At 37.6% G+C, this 15,174-nt stretch overlaps 1 protein-coding gene across 4 annotated transcripts in view; it reads right to left on the bottom strand.

The window, feature by feature from the left end:
- Positions 1-1,054: 1,054 nt before the first annotated feature.
- The window catches only part of NNT (nicotinamide nucleotide transhydrogenase), a 38,792-nt gene continuing 24,672 nt past the window's right edge, over positions 1,055-15,174 (bottom strand). For all 4 annotated transcript variants that reach the window (XM_027745704.2, XM_027745705.2, XM_027745706.2 and 1 more), the window contains 5 exons: positions 11,595-11,754; positions 10,200-10,281; positions 3,546-3,664; positions 2,651-2,766; positions 1,055-1,672 (listed from right to left, as the gene is read on the bottom strand). In XM_027745704.2, coding sequence (XP_027601505.2) covers positions 1,523-1,672; positions 2,651-2,766; positions 3,546-3,664; positions 10,200-10,281; positions 11,595-11,754 — 627 coding nt within the window. In that variant the 3' untranslated portion in view covers positions 1,055-1,522. The remainder of the gene's footprint in view (positions 1,673-2,650; positions 2,767-3,545; positions 3,665-10,199; positions 10,282-11,594; positions 11,755-15,174) is intronic.

The raw sequence follows: 15,174 nt of genomic DNA, 5'->3' as shown, positions 1-15,174 counted from the left end.
CACTGGATTTTAAGTTTAGTATGTTTCTGTGCTGTCCAAACAATAGCTCATTTATTTAGAAAAAAATCTAATAAACTCCAGCATCTTAAATACAGAATGGTTTGGGTTGGAAGGGACTAGTTCCAAACTTCCTGCCACGGGCAGGGAAGCTTCCACTAGATCACGTTACCCGTCAGCCTGGTCTTGAACACTTCCAGGGATGGGGAGTCGACAGCTTCTCTGACCAACCTTTTCTAGTCCCTTGTCCTATCACTATCAGCCCTTGTGAAAAGTCCCTCTCCATTTTTCTTATGGACCTCTTTTTAGGTACTGGAAGGTGATCTAAGGGTTCCCCAGAGCCTTCTCTTCTCCAGGTTGAACAACCCCAGCCCTCTCAGTCTGTCTTCATAGGAGAGGTGCTTGGGCCCTGTGATCAACTTAGTGTCTCTCCTCTGCACTTGCTCTAACAGGTCAACATTGTTCTTGTTCTGGGGGCCCAGCTGCTCAACAGAACACTCCAGGTGAGGTCTCACAATAGCAGAGTAGAGAGGGAGAGTTCAAAAGTGTTTCTTCCAGCATTACAAAAACGTTAATTGAGAAAGCATCACTAAATTTTGAAGTAGTAAATACAATTAAAAGTCTCAGTGAACAAACTGAAACACTGTGGTCCAAATTCTGTGAACAGATCAGATATGCAAGATGTTCTGTCTGTGCAGAACTGGACTGTATTTTTTTCTCAGACACTTAAAAAGGCAATGACTGAAAAAGATGGAGAATTGAGCAGTTGCTTAAAATAGTTAAGCTGTGCAAGTAAATGTACATTTCCTTGTCAGACTTGAAGATTACTTGGCAAGTGCCTGAAATCCTGTGTTTTGTTTAACATAAGTGTGCACCATAAAAAAATTGGAACCGTTTTTTAAAGAAAAGTAACTTTCCTAAAATGTTCCTGATTCACAGCATCCACACAATCCCCAAAAGAAAAAGAGCGTGATGCTTAGAATTTCAAATCCTGTAAGCATCTATTTTATGCTAGAACATCCTGAGTTCAAAGGGACATGCAAGGATTTACTTCTGCTTGCATCTGTTTGAAATTTATTTTTAAGTTTTGATAAAATCAACAGTTGTTTTGTCCATACCAGCCAAAATACTGCTTTGATGATAAGACTGAATACAGTTTTGGCACAGCATTTTTTAGTGAATTTCCATGACAGAAGTACAGACAGTAAGAAGGAGGAAGTCAGTAACTACTTAAAGATGACTGAGTTATTAGTTCCTTCTTGTAACAGCAAAATGTTAACCTTAAAATGCACATTTTCATTTTTTAATGCATTGCCTTACTGGAGATTTAGTTCGAAGGGCTAATCTGCCCATCTTTTTTATAAAAGTCTATATCCCCTGACCAAACTACATCTCCTAGGAGTCAATGCAGTCTTCTCCAAAAGCCAGCTGCCTTATAACAATGAGAGATTCTTCTACCTCTTGTTTTCCATGACCTCTCTGACAAAACTGTGGTTGCAAACATAAACAGAATACAAATCAGTATTTAGCTTTGATACGATTCCCTGACTTTCGCTTGCAGGGCATCACAAGTCTTCTTGGCATCTCCCAGCAACATGGCAGTATTGGGTTTGTAGAAGATTGGATTGTCCACTGCTGCATAACCAACTCCCAGAGATCTCTTCATTACAATGACCTGCACATAAAGAGCTCATATTTGAAACAGCAAAAAACAACCACCATCCTCCCTCAAGCAAAGACCACAAAAAACCAGCTTCCACAAACAAAGGAAGAGGAATAGACATCCCTGGCCAAAACCGGATGCTCACTGCTATAAGGTGTATTTTGGATTTTAATTTAGCAGACAAATTGATATGCAAATCAATTTCAAAAACATGTTAACCATGGCACCTTCAGCAGAGGAACTGTAAAGCTCTACCAACTTTAACTACATTCATGTTTATTTCTCAAATTGCAACACACATCTACAAACACTGCTGATAAATATATGTGTCTATGGCTGAGTACATGAATGGCTAACTTACAGAAGAACTGAGGGTACAGTTGGGTTCAGAAAAAGATATTAAAGATTTCACATCAAAGAAACACAAGTCTATGTACTTTGGATCAGATGACACTGCTTTAAGAAACAAAACTTGTCAGTTCAACCTGGACAGACTAAGCTCTCTACTCAACTCAGCCACTCACTGTTTTGGGTTTTTGTGGTTTGGGTTGTTTGGGGGTTTTTTTTGGAAGGGTTGTTTTTTAATTATTATTTGTTATTTAAGCATATTATCCATTCTTGTATTTCTACCTCAATATTAAAGTTGTCAATCAAATTTCCTATAAACCTAAAAAAACAGGTATTTGTATAAAATGCTTCAGGGCTGCAGGTGAGCAGGACGTTACGTATTCTGATGACATATTCTAGTAGCAGCACTTTCATTGGTCTTTTCTATTGCAGTTGTCAGTAGTCTCGCTAAAGCACTTGATGATGATTATAAAATCATGAGCAGTGCATCTCACTTGCAAAGCACTGACTGCTTTGCTGGACAACTCAGAGAAAAGCTTTTCATGGAAACCAGAACAGTGGGCGAATCTTTCTAGCTTATCCACCATGTTTGTAAAAGCATGCTACCTAAGGTAGGTCCTAACACAACTCTCTTAATCTCACCTGTTTGGACTTCCAGACCTCAAGAACTGGCATTCCAGCTATGATAGAGTTTGGGTCTTCCTGAGCTGCTGAATTAACTGTATCATTTGCACCAATTACAAGGACCAAGTCAGTTTCTGCAGCAAGACAAAGAAAATAACACTGATGAAAAATTATCTGAAATCTGAACACGGAGGCTGATGCACATTTTTGTGTTAATTCTGATCTTTACAGGCAGAAGAACCCATAATGGTTAAGTATTCTACAAAAATTTATGAGGACATCATTCACACAAATATTTTATACCAGGCAAATTATATGTGAGAGTTCAAGTGTGCTCCCAGCTACCTCCAGCAAACTGCAAGCATCCACAAGCCAATTCCAAGGGACTTGTTAGACCACCGGGCCACACAAAAATTTAAATCCTTTAATATTTAAATGTGTTTGTATACACACATAGTATCATCACTTTCAAATTTTTGGTGCCTGGCTTTTCCTTTGAATATTCTTCTGAAAAACCTTTTACCAGCAACCTTCTGATTTTTAAATAAAGATGTAAAAAACCAAAAGGTAGCCAGCACAATGCTATACAGCTTTGCAAGATATGAGAGGATCAAGTCATCCACAACACCTGACCTAAAGAAGCAACAACAGTTTTCCTCTACAGGGATTGGGGCAGTAACAGAGACAATAATGACCCAGCATTTGTCACAGCTACAAGCAATTAAAAAACAAAATGCACCCTCCTCACAAAAAAAAGACAGACCTCTTGTCCTCTACAATGCCATCACCAGAGGCACAAAGTGAAACTGAATGGCCTGACTGAGATTTTCCATTTTTAAAATCCTTGTGCGATACAAAACCAAAATCAAATACATCATCCAATCTACTGGAAACTTATGGCTCACATGCTAACCTGGGAAGTCTTCATTGATCTCATCCATTTCCAGTACAATATCATAGGGAACACCAGCCTCTGCTAGTAGTACATTCAGCTGACCAGGCATACGGCCAGCCACAGGGTGAATACCAAACCTGAAAGGGAAGAAAGTCCAACTCCGTTAATAAATACAGACCGCTCTGTTCTATACAGTAAAACTGTCACCAGTGACCTACAAGGCTGAGAAGTTCTTACATATGAGCACACACGTGAATTAATAAAATAAAATAAAATGGTTAAACCTTAACAGTTCACTTTCCAAGCAGTACCATATTTAAAACCTTGTGACAGATACTTCTAGACTTTTACAAACAAGCCTTTTAGCTGCAAAACTGCCACCCACATTAATATGGTTTGTAGATCCCTTACATCACTGCAGATTAAATAAAATCACCACAGTGTAATACTCTTCATGAAAAAGACAAAAGGCCGTGCTGCCTTTCTGAAGCAAAACCACTCCTAGACCTAGAAATGCCCTTGGCAAATGATCTTTGTTGACTCAGGTGTCTCTAGAGTATGTATTGTTATTGCAGTCTAGCACTCCAATCCAACAGTAAAGTCACCAAGCACAAGACAATGTTTTGCTGAATTAGGTTAACATGCCACTTTCTTCTCATGATTGACCTTAGGAGAAAAAGAAAAGGGGAAAAAAAAAGGAGGGGGAGTGAGAAGGTGGAGAGCTAAGAAACTGTAAAAGTTTAAGTATAACCATTTAAAAAAATGTTTTCAGAACAGCTCAAAAACAACTTAGACAAAGGACACTGCTTATGAATTAATAAAACTTCAGACAGACAACACGGTGGCAAGCCAGGGTTGCTCAGGCATGCATATCATTCTTGTAAGGAAAAAGTCAGAATGAAGATGCTAAACTGATTTAGCTGCAACTATCAAAGCCATATTTGGTTAGAAGCAAATCTATTTTGTGTTGGTATATTATACTCTTCTAGTCATCTACTGGCCCTTATAAGCAAGGCAAATCCATGTCTACTGTCCTGTGCACTTTCTGTCTTTCCAGCTCTGGAGCTATCAGCAGATGTATGCTGACTTCAAGCACACCAGAAGTGCATCAGACGAATGTTGCAGGGGGCTAAAGATAAATGTTCAATGAGGAAGCCTATACGTCCTTTGGAAGAGAAGGAAAATAGCCAAGAGTAAAACTGGATTATTGAATTCTTGGATTTTGGAACAGAAATTTCTGAGCAGAAATCCAAAAAAATCAGGAATGAAATCAAAGGACTTCAGACTTCTTCAGAAAGGAAAGAAAGACTGATAAATCAACTTGCCATGACAGACAGATTGTTATACATTTCTATTTTCAACTCTACTGTGATGGAAATGGATAACATCACTGATTGACCACAAGTCACAGTCCAATCAACACAGACCACTTGTGAATTTAACACTGTACAAATACATCCTTAAAAGGGCAACCGAGAGCTCCATCATTAAGACAACATTAAGACAATACAAAAATGAGACAACTGAACTCCAGCAACAAAATTAAGGACATATGATTAATCCACATAGTATTAGATATACTACAACTTTAAGCTCCATACCAAACAGCAGGATAAAACCTGGCTTTAAAAGGAATGCTTTTAAAGAAACAAAGACAATAGATTGTATTCAGCTAGTAAACATTTGGGATCCTGTTGCAAAGGATAATACCTGGAATCAGAAAAAGGAGAGCAAATAGGACAAATTACAAACAGCTTATGGTTCACACCACTGACTCAGTAATACAAGCCATGTGTAGTACTGCAGATAGACCTTAAGTACACAAAATTCAATCACTTACAGTAAAGTAGGAGAACTCTTATTCTGAAGTACCCTTGAGAAAACTCATCACTCCTCTGGCAGTGAAAACAGATTTTCCAACAAAATTCTCTTTTGTGTCTAATAAAATTATTTGAGTGCCTTTGTGACCAAAGCTGCTTTGGCAATACACAAAACAAAATACTTGTGAGGTTTCTATTAAATACTATATACACATACAATTTTATTTCAAGGGCTAGAAAGCCAAAATTTAGGCTGCCAAGAGAATAAACTTCACCTTTGACTTTACCATTCCTGGCAAGAGGCAAGGAAAGAAGGAAAGAAAGGGACAAATTATCTTCATTCAGGAAGAGTTATGGCATGAAGCATCAGTAGTTAAAGACTTCTGACAGACTCTGCTTGAAACCACATACTGTGTATTCACGAAGTTTGAGAAAGTTGCTCATACAAAAGCTTTTTTGGACAAATATTGAAGTCTGCTTCTAAGAGCCTGTTAACCAAATATGACAGTAGCCTGCCAGTACTACTTGTAATTGGATATGCAAGAATGTCAAAAAGAATAATGAAAAAATATGTGCTTATCTGAGGCTTTCATTATGTCAAAAGGTAACATCTACACATTTCTGGAGTGAAATCAGCCTGTCCAATACAAAGCAGAATTCAGAATTCAGGTAACCATGGAAAATAGACACCTAAAATCCTTGATGGATCACAACGTGTCTAATAAAAGCTGCTCCCAACTCACAACAGCAGCAGTTCTTCAAAGCTGTGTGCATTACAGCAGAACATTTTGTTACATATGCTCTCCCAGATGTTCAAAATATGAACCTCATTCGTATTCAAAAATTCAACATGGAAATTATTTTAAAAGAGAGACATGTTTTATGGTAAAAATGCTTTGAAGTGAAAACTTGCGAAGTTTCTTTGATATTCTTTTAGTATTAGTTATGCAGGAACTCCTGTAGGTTGGCTGGTTTGTTTATAAACCAAGCAGAAATCTTAACCCACAACACATATTCACAATCATGTTCATCACACCTTATGGATAACTCTGTAGATTACCAGAATCAAAACATACAGCTAGCCTAGATAGCCTAGACCTGGTTTCATGCCTGAGGCAACATATGCCTCAAAATCAATCAGGTCAGTTAAATTTAAACTGAGTTAGATTAGCTAAATTAAGCATACTTAAACAGGGCTCTTGATATTGGCTCCCTATTTCCAACCACTGTGGTTTATCACAGCAGGGGCAAGATCCAAATGGACCTTAGCTCTATGCAATAATCCTCCCAAGAGCCCAACTACAGGGAAAAAAGTAGAGCCTGCTTCCACAAAACATCACACACGGACCTAGTGAGGTCACCCAGAGCTGAGCTGACCCCAATGGAAGCAATGGCACACGTACAGGAGCACACAGCTACAGCTGCATCCTTGCAGAGGCAGATCAGGTTTGCTAGTTCTAACTACACCACCAATAAGGCAGTGGAGTTAAGAGATCTGCTGGACTCCATCTGTCCCTTCATTTGCAGCATTAATAATTCAGAACCCACCCAGTTAAATTGATTATAGCAAACCAACCAAGAACTCACACAGATGTACACACTTTGTGTCTTCATATTAAGTATAATTCAGCTTCCCAGAAACTTGTATTAGCACACAATGTTCTTATGCTGTCATTCATCAGTGACAGTAAATTCCATCTTGCAGACCTGAGATACACAGTATGTTAAGACTGCTTAGGACAGCATTTCAACAGCTCATGCTTTAAAATTCTTCTAAATTTTCCTGTAGAGCCACAAAGAATCATAACTGTAAACTGATATAATTAAACAGTTGTAGTTAATCAGTTTTATTTATTAATTTGTAGATAAATGTGTAACTGATACCATTCACATGTTCTATTACTTCCAAGAAATTAGAACAATGGAGGAGGGGGAACAGAGCTCTGAACACATTTGATTAGAGCTCAGCCTTTGAGGTATCAATGGAAAAAAAAAATCAAAAAATGCAGGTACAACACTAAATCAGTACTACCATATTTTCAAAAACGTAAAAAACTAGTTTCCATATGCTTAAAAGTAATTAGATTCTCCAGCATCAGAAGACAGAAATTCAAGTCCTTCAAGATATCCATCTATAAAAAGTAGGTTAAAAAAAAAAAACGAAAACACTAATTTACTAGGAACTATTTTGAAAGCCTGTTAAAGAGGTAATGTGCATCACTCTCAACTATGAGTTACCAGAAAATCAACTTATTTACTATGAAATTATTTAGAAAGTCTATAAAAAGCACAATTTAAGAGTCCTTTCATCTTAAAATTAATTTTTCTCATAAAGAACTTCTTATTGTGCAGGAAAACAAAACACATTGAATAGAAAATATCTTAAGAATGTCACACTGGCAAAAGGTAGGACAGATGATTTGATGTGGACATGGAGAGCATCAATAACTCACACGCATATGAGAATGTATACAGTTTTAGAGAGTAATTATATATCTACATGCAAAACTACTACAGAATATAATTCTATTGTACAGAAAAAAAATCAGAATTCCATAACTAGGTTCCTACAAACAACACAACTTGTGGCTGACAAACTTGGGTAAAGCAAGAATTTTCAGCAATTTACTTAGTTCTGACATTGCAAAAATACAACACTAGTTGTAGAACAGCCATTTTCCAAGGCCAACAGATTCTGAGGGCTACAGGATTTAGCCTATAAAAAGTTTTGTTGTTTTATCCCTCCATAACAGGGCAAAGCTATACTCTAGGCTCAGTAATATCCAGCCTTCTATGTGACTTTACTAATGCATTAAAGATGTGATCTGCTGCAAGACCATCTCAAGTGAGCAATGATGTTAGCTATGCAACTGAGTAACTAAAACAGGCTAAAGTTTCCCAGAACTCTCCTGTATTTCTAAATTTAAACCCTAGTCAAAGGTTATGTGTCATGTTACATAATATGCATTCACTAAGAATGTTATGCTATAGGCAGAGCAAATGTAAACAACAGCTCCTCTGGATCAATGGTGAGCCATGAAGCAAAAAAAAAACAGACCATATGACAGTCACAGTTTTTCTTGACACACAGTGGGCATTACAGACTGATGCAATCCTACGTCCACACTGGCACCCCTCCACAGCGTATGTATGAGAGCGTCACTACATCTGGACAGTGAGTGGTTTAGGGTCCCGAGGCACTCCAGGCCTACTGAAACCAGAGGACAACAGCTGCACTCAATGAACACCGTGGGAGCTCAATAAAGTGATGAAAGGCCTGAATTACCACAAAGTGTAAATACAGATTTATTTCATTAAAATACTAGGTAACCACTGCAGTGATCCCTTCCTGAAATTGACTCATTTCAAGTATAAGCCATTTATTTCAAGGACTCATTCACCTTTCTACCCTGTAAAGCCAATATAAAAGGAAAAAACAGTATTTTTTTATTTCACCAAGGTTGGTGAAAAAAAAAGCTCTCCCCCACAGAAGCACTGAAATAAAGACAAAAGTATACAATACTGTCATCGCATTAGCCACAAACGGGTTTTCTTGTTGCACAACAAGGAGTCTTCAAATTTTTTAATGCAATCTGGACACACACACAGCTTTCACTAAACATGGAGAAAAACAAGGTGTGAAGAGAACTGCTTCAGGAAGCAAATACACCACCACACCCCCTCACTTCTCATGTATCCATGAACAAACACATCTATACAGCAATTTTATATGCAAAACTGCAACATGCTGGCTAAACACTAACAAGTAATTGCTGCTAAACCCTACAATTCTGCTGTTATCCATCACAACAGATGCTGTAACACACTGCAAAAGCTTACATGCAACTTTTCAATAAGGTTCAAAAAGTAGCGGAAGAAGGAAAACAGAAGCAAAAAACATTAACTACTAGAGTACTGACTCCAAAGGGAAGTCACCATCTAATTGAAATAAACACATGGAAGTCAGAGAATAAGTCTGGCTAACCACCATCTGCCCAAATATCTTGTTTGAAATAAAAACTGAGACTTGACTTATTTTAAAATATTAAGTTATCATAATTAGAAACCAAGCAAAATTTCAAACAATCAGCAGGGGAGGCATCTTGTTTGCTTTCTAGTACTTTCAGTATCTATAAGGTCTACAAAAAAAATGAAGGAGGAAAGGAGGCTAATACTGGCAATCTAAGAATTATCTTTGCTTTTGGAGCAGCACTCCAGCAGAATAAATTCATAGGACTGGTGTCATGCACTCCAATAATCTTTCCATCCAATATTCAAAACTCTAATAAACAGCCTTGCTTGCAGTAGCAAAATCTTACGGGAATCCCATAAGAGTACATCTAAGTTCTCAATAGTTTCAAGTACCTGCCACAGGAGGAGAGGTTGAAAACTGGGAGAAGAAGAGAAGGCTCGAGGGAATCTTATCACTGTGTATAAATGTCGATGAAGGGCAGTAAAGAAGACAGAGCCAGTTTCTTCTTAGTTGTATCCAGTGAATGGACAAGAGGCAACAGTTGCAAATTGAAATACAGGAAAAACCTAATTTACTCTAAGGATGACTGAACATTGTAAGAGATTGACAAGTCTCCATCTCTGGAAACTAGATGTTCAAAACCCAACTGGACAAAATTCTAAGCAATCTGCTCCAGGTGACTCCGGTTTGAGCAAGGAGGCTGGCTGAATCAGACAATCCCCAGAGATCTCTACCTTCAACTATTCTGCGACTCTGTCAATGCTGAAAGAAATATTAAACCAAAACTAAGACTTACTTGTAGGGGGTTTTAATGGAACGAAAAGAAAAACCAAACTGGAACAGAACACTGTAACACTTGTCATCAAGGAAAGCACTTACCTGACACTCTTCCCTTGTTCTCTCAACATCTTCACCAGATCAGCTATTGGGTACTGAGCTTTTGCTGCACACAAACCATAACCTGAAAGAATTTCAAAATCTTAAGCTATTTTTCTGTTTTGGTGCAGAAAGACTAGTTGCAGACAATAAGAGTATCTTCCACAGAAACAGAAGCTCTTATAACTAAAAATAAATAAAAAAATACACACATCAGATTCTCATATATTCACAGCCTGACCACTATAATTCATCTCTTTTTTGATCTCCTGACCACTCATAGTGCAGTGATTTGGTCAGTCCAACAACAAAAGCAACTTATTTCAGCTTCACAAAAATACATGTTCCTTTCTCTATCAGAAAAGGTTGTTTCAGACAAGTACTCTGAAAAATTGATAGAGTGCCTAGTATTATGTTACTTCACAACCACTACCCTCAAGAGAATTTTGAATTTGCATAACTCAAATCCAGTAGCTGGATATGGCTTTGTCTTTTAAGTCTGTCTGAGCTAATTCATCAGAGCAACTATACCCTGAGAAATACAAAGAGTATAAATTATTATGGGTGTCCTCAAGGTTTGACCACAGGAGAAAGAGGCAAACTCCTTGAGGATGACTGCAAGCTTTACAGGAAACAGAGGTAACTTCCCAAATTAAAACCCTACCTCACTGATGTTTTCTTTTAAGCTGAAGCAAAACAAAAAATGACTTTGTATTTTAGCATTCTTCACATTCCAGTGCTAAAATAAATTTAACATAGCAGTCAAGCCATTCAGTTGAAGAAATATTGAGCTATTCCCTAACTGAGCTCCTATCAAGGAGTGTGCTACTGAACAATATGAGCCTACACTCAACATAGTAGTTTCAGACAATTCAGGGTTTTGGTTTTCAAGTCTTTTTTTTTTACTTTAATTACAGTATTTACATTAACTAAGTTTTAAATGAGTGTACTGCCTTTTTTTTCATAAATCCATGCAAAATTAAGCAAGTACATGAAAACTGTAAACAAAATCTTTTCAGTAACTTAACAGACAGATGTACTGAAACCACTGGTACTGTGGCAGTGCTTGGAAACACAATTTTGTGTACAGCTGTTGTGGTGTAAGCTTAATTTACAGGAGAGTCTCTGTTCTGCAGAATTTAAAATGCAAATAAAAATGACAGAGTTTGAAGAAACACGCATAAAGAAAAATGAAGTGGCATACATCTCTGTAAAGAAGAATGATAACTGAGCTGGGAACAAAAACAAATCACATGGAGTCAGTCAACATTTGACATGCTGCTGCCATGCTGCCACTGTAGGCTACAGTTTTTTGGTTTGGTTTGGGTTTTTGTTTGTTTGCGGTCTTTTTTTTCATAATACATCCTCTAAACATCTTGTGAGTCAAGAGTGTCTTACCTGGAGTAATAATAATACTATTGGCTTCTTTTATCATTTCAATTGCATTGTCCACATTGATTTCTGTGTGGGTTCCAGTAATTTCCATGGGCTTCCCTCCAGCTGTGGATGCAGTGCCATAGCCCCCAAGAATCACATTTGCAAGGGAACGGTTCATAGCCTGAAAGACAAGAGGGTTTTGATCAGATAAAGATAAAATGCAAAAATAATGGTGAGAGTCCACGAAGAACTTCTGAAAATATTTTCTGAAAATATTAAAGACTTCCCAACAATAGTCTTTACCTGCTGGTTTTGCCTTCTTATAACTCAAAACTTCTTAAAACAGGCTCCTTACAACAGTTTAACACATCAATAACCAAACACCAGCTTTACACATTTAACAAGAAAGCACCAGCATTTCCCCAAGGTAGCAAAAAGCAAATATTAGTCTCTTTTTGTTCTTAAAACGGAGGGCTATAAAAGAAAACACACTTGACAGGATTTTTTTTAAAAATTTTACATACACATATACACATACACATGAAATTTTTGCAAGATATTTTCTATAGCTCCTGACCTATTCAACATGTGAGCACAGAACTGCTAATGACAGCATGGAAACCACAAAGCTCCTACAGGTAGTACAGAAGCAAAACTCTTATAGCAACAAGGCAGAAAGGAAAAAGCAGCTAAGAAGCCATACGAGAGTAGTCAAATTTTAATGAACTGAAGGGGGCCATTACTTACTGGCTGAGCACCAAAGGGAAACAAGAGATTTGAACTAGGAGCTTTAAGAGAAGAACACATCCTGAAAATCTGTCTCCACTAGACACAAAGCCAGAAAAGCCACTGGCTAAACGCTTTCACTGGCATGTCTCCTTGTGAGTGTGGTCCCAAAGCAATAACTGGAAATAGGCAGAACTTGTAATTGCAGGAAACAAAACTTTAGAAGCAGGAAAGAAACAGGACAAATTGCTTCTTTAACTGCATATGTGACACACATCTTCTCCACTAGCTGAGAAACCACAACAAAATTTAGGAATGGATCTGGAGAGACACAGATGTGTGGGAGGAACCACCCACATAAAATATGCTTCCAGCTGTCCGTTCTCCACCGACATTTCAAATCATGCAATTCCACAGGTGTTTTGCCTGAGAAGATATGCCATTCTTTGAAATTCATCATCTAGCAAATAAGCACAGTGAAGACAATAGAACTTTTGTTTGTCCTGGTAAGTCATCAGTATTTCAGATACTGTAAGGGAAGCACACAAATGCAGTGAAATCAGCATCTCTCTACTGTCTGCAGTACACAGTAGCTCATGTCCTCTAAGAACACACTGCCTTTGACATGTATCACAATATTAAAACACCAAACAACAACCAGACTATGTAGTATATTATAGCAGTTAAGTGTCAGGTAAGACAGTCTAGACAGAAGAATACCCTCTTCAGATGTTGCACACAATAAGCTTACAAGAAGCAAAGCACTTTATACACATATCTAAATCAAAGGACTACAGTTAGACCAGAGAGAAAAAAAAGTTAAAGTATTATCAGAAATCTGAGAAGCAGAAGTTTGAAGCACATTTGCCTGGTTCTACCACAAAGAGCCAAGATGACCTGCCTTCCAAGAGGGAAGTCCGGGAAAAAAAAGTGGATGGTATAGAAGAGCAAAAACCTTATCAAGCAACAATTAACCAGCTAAAACCTGCTCAGCACTGGGACAGTGTGAAAACTCTTCTATAGCCTCCTTCACCTTCTTCACCACAGACCACAAATATAGAGGTATAAAGTTCAGGGTTCAGCACTCACTGATAATCCACCAACCAGCAAAAAGCCCTCTGTGCTGTGCATACAAGGCGACAATGGTCAGGAGCTTACAGTCCAGGGAAAACCAAACACCTGATCCTGAAGAACTCCAAGGGTTTCCACTGTGCTCAGAGAAACTACACAGCTAGTGTAGGTGACGGGCCAGCCCACAATTTATAAGACTAACACTGTTTGTCCCTTCTCTTGCTCTGTTTCATTCTCCCAGTTAACGGTTATTCTTCAACATCAAGCTTCTTCCCCATCCCTGAGCATAGTGATTCTAACACTACAGTTGCAATCAAGTATTTCCTATGGGGAAAAAAGGAGGGAGACGGACATGCTAATACAACCAACTGTTCTGAAGAAGATGCGTTGGTGTTTTAAGAGCCACAACTCACAGGATAAGTGAACAGTACAGGCCTTTGCTATCTGAAGTGAAATTCTTTGTCCTTAACTCAGCCTACTAATAGGTACAAAGAAAGACAGATAGAAAATAAAGCAGTATGAGTGCAAAAACTAAGTGGTTATTGGAATACATATTGGCCAATTTTATCAACCAAAGCTTTAAGAGATTAGCTGGACAGACTTTGGATGGTTAAACTACAGTTTTATCGCAAAAAGTAATCGAAAATGTTGTAAAAATAAGGTTTCAACCATTAAGATGTTTCCACAAATACCTTCTCACCTGTACTAGATAAGTTTCAATAAATATACTGGTTTTGATAGAAGTAATATTAAAGGGTGTGGGGGTGGGAAAAAAAGAACAAAAAAAGGGAGGGGAAAACTGCTCCTTCATTAGCACAGGTCGCAACACCTAAAGCAGAGTTTACTGAAACCCTTGAGCATTGTTTTCTCCTGAAATGCAGCTTCAAGACAATGATACTGAATTCCTTGGTTATAACATTGCTTTTAAAAGAAATAATGTCCATTAAAGGAAGTAAAGCAGAAATTAAAAATGCTGGGCCAGCAAATGCAGAAATTATACAAAATAATTTTCATTTTACTGGTTGATGAACTTTAATTGTCTAAGCTTATATAAAGCAGTAGAAGATTTTTAGAATACTACCTCAAAAGCTAGATTTCCTGAAATAGTCCTGAGAAATATTTAGAGGAAAGATACTCTGTCACTGCATAACTATTTTGCTAACTACTCCCCCAGGTTTCCTATTTATCTGGATTCCTCCAAGCAACTCTGAAAGTATTTCAAAACTCTCTTATATAAGAGTGCTAAGAAGGGTTAGCAATAAAATAAATTTAAAAGGGAAAGAGATGGTAAAAGAAAAATCAATGTACAGACAGACGTTGCCTACTGGTAAATATATATCAAACAGTTCATATTTTCAAAAAGATTTCACAAGAATTCGATTTTTAAAGAACATGATTTTCATACTTGTGTTAGCCATAAGCATCATCTCTCTATTGATATGGACTAAAGTCCTCAATGTATACAAATAAATATGAGCCACATAATCTCATCTCCTTTTGATAAGGAGACAGAAAATGTTCAAGAAAGAACAAGATTCTTTGACATTCATACCTGGAATTGTTCACTTGAACTCACCTTCAAGAAGCTGGACAAAAATGCCTTTTTAAACTTTTCTGAAATTGTTCCTCAAGAAAGATAAAAATTAATGATACTAAACATTCCTAACATGGTAACAACACTATTTATCAGCTGAGACAAAGCAAAGATGACAGCCAGCACTGACCATAGGAAAACATCAGACAGGAGAACAGTAACAGTGATCACGCAAGAACACGAGCAGAAGTAAAACAGGATTACACAACA

Source organism: Pipra filicauda, unplaced genomic scaffold, assembly GCF_003945595.2.
Source record: "Pipra filicauda isolate LSUMZ 115617 unplaced genomic scaffold, ASM394559v2 scaffold86_size2582843_pilon, whole genome shotgun sequence".
NCBI lineage: Eukaryota > Metazoa > Chordata > Aves > Passeriformes > Pipridae > Pipra > Pipra filicauda.
This window is presented reverse-complemented; position numbering and strand designations above follow the sequence as displayed.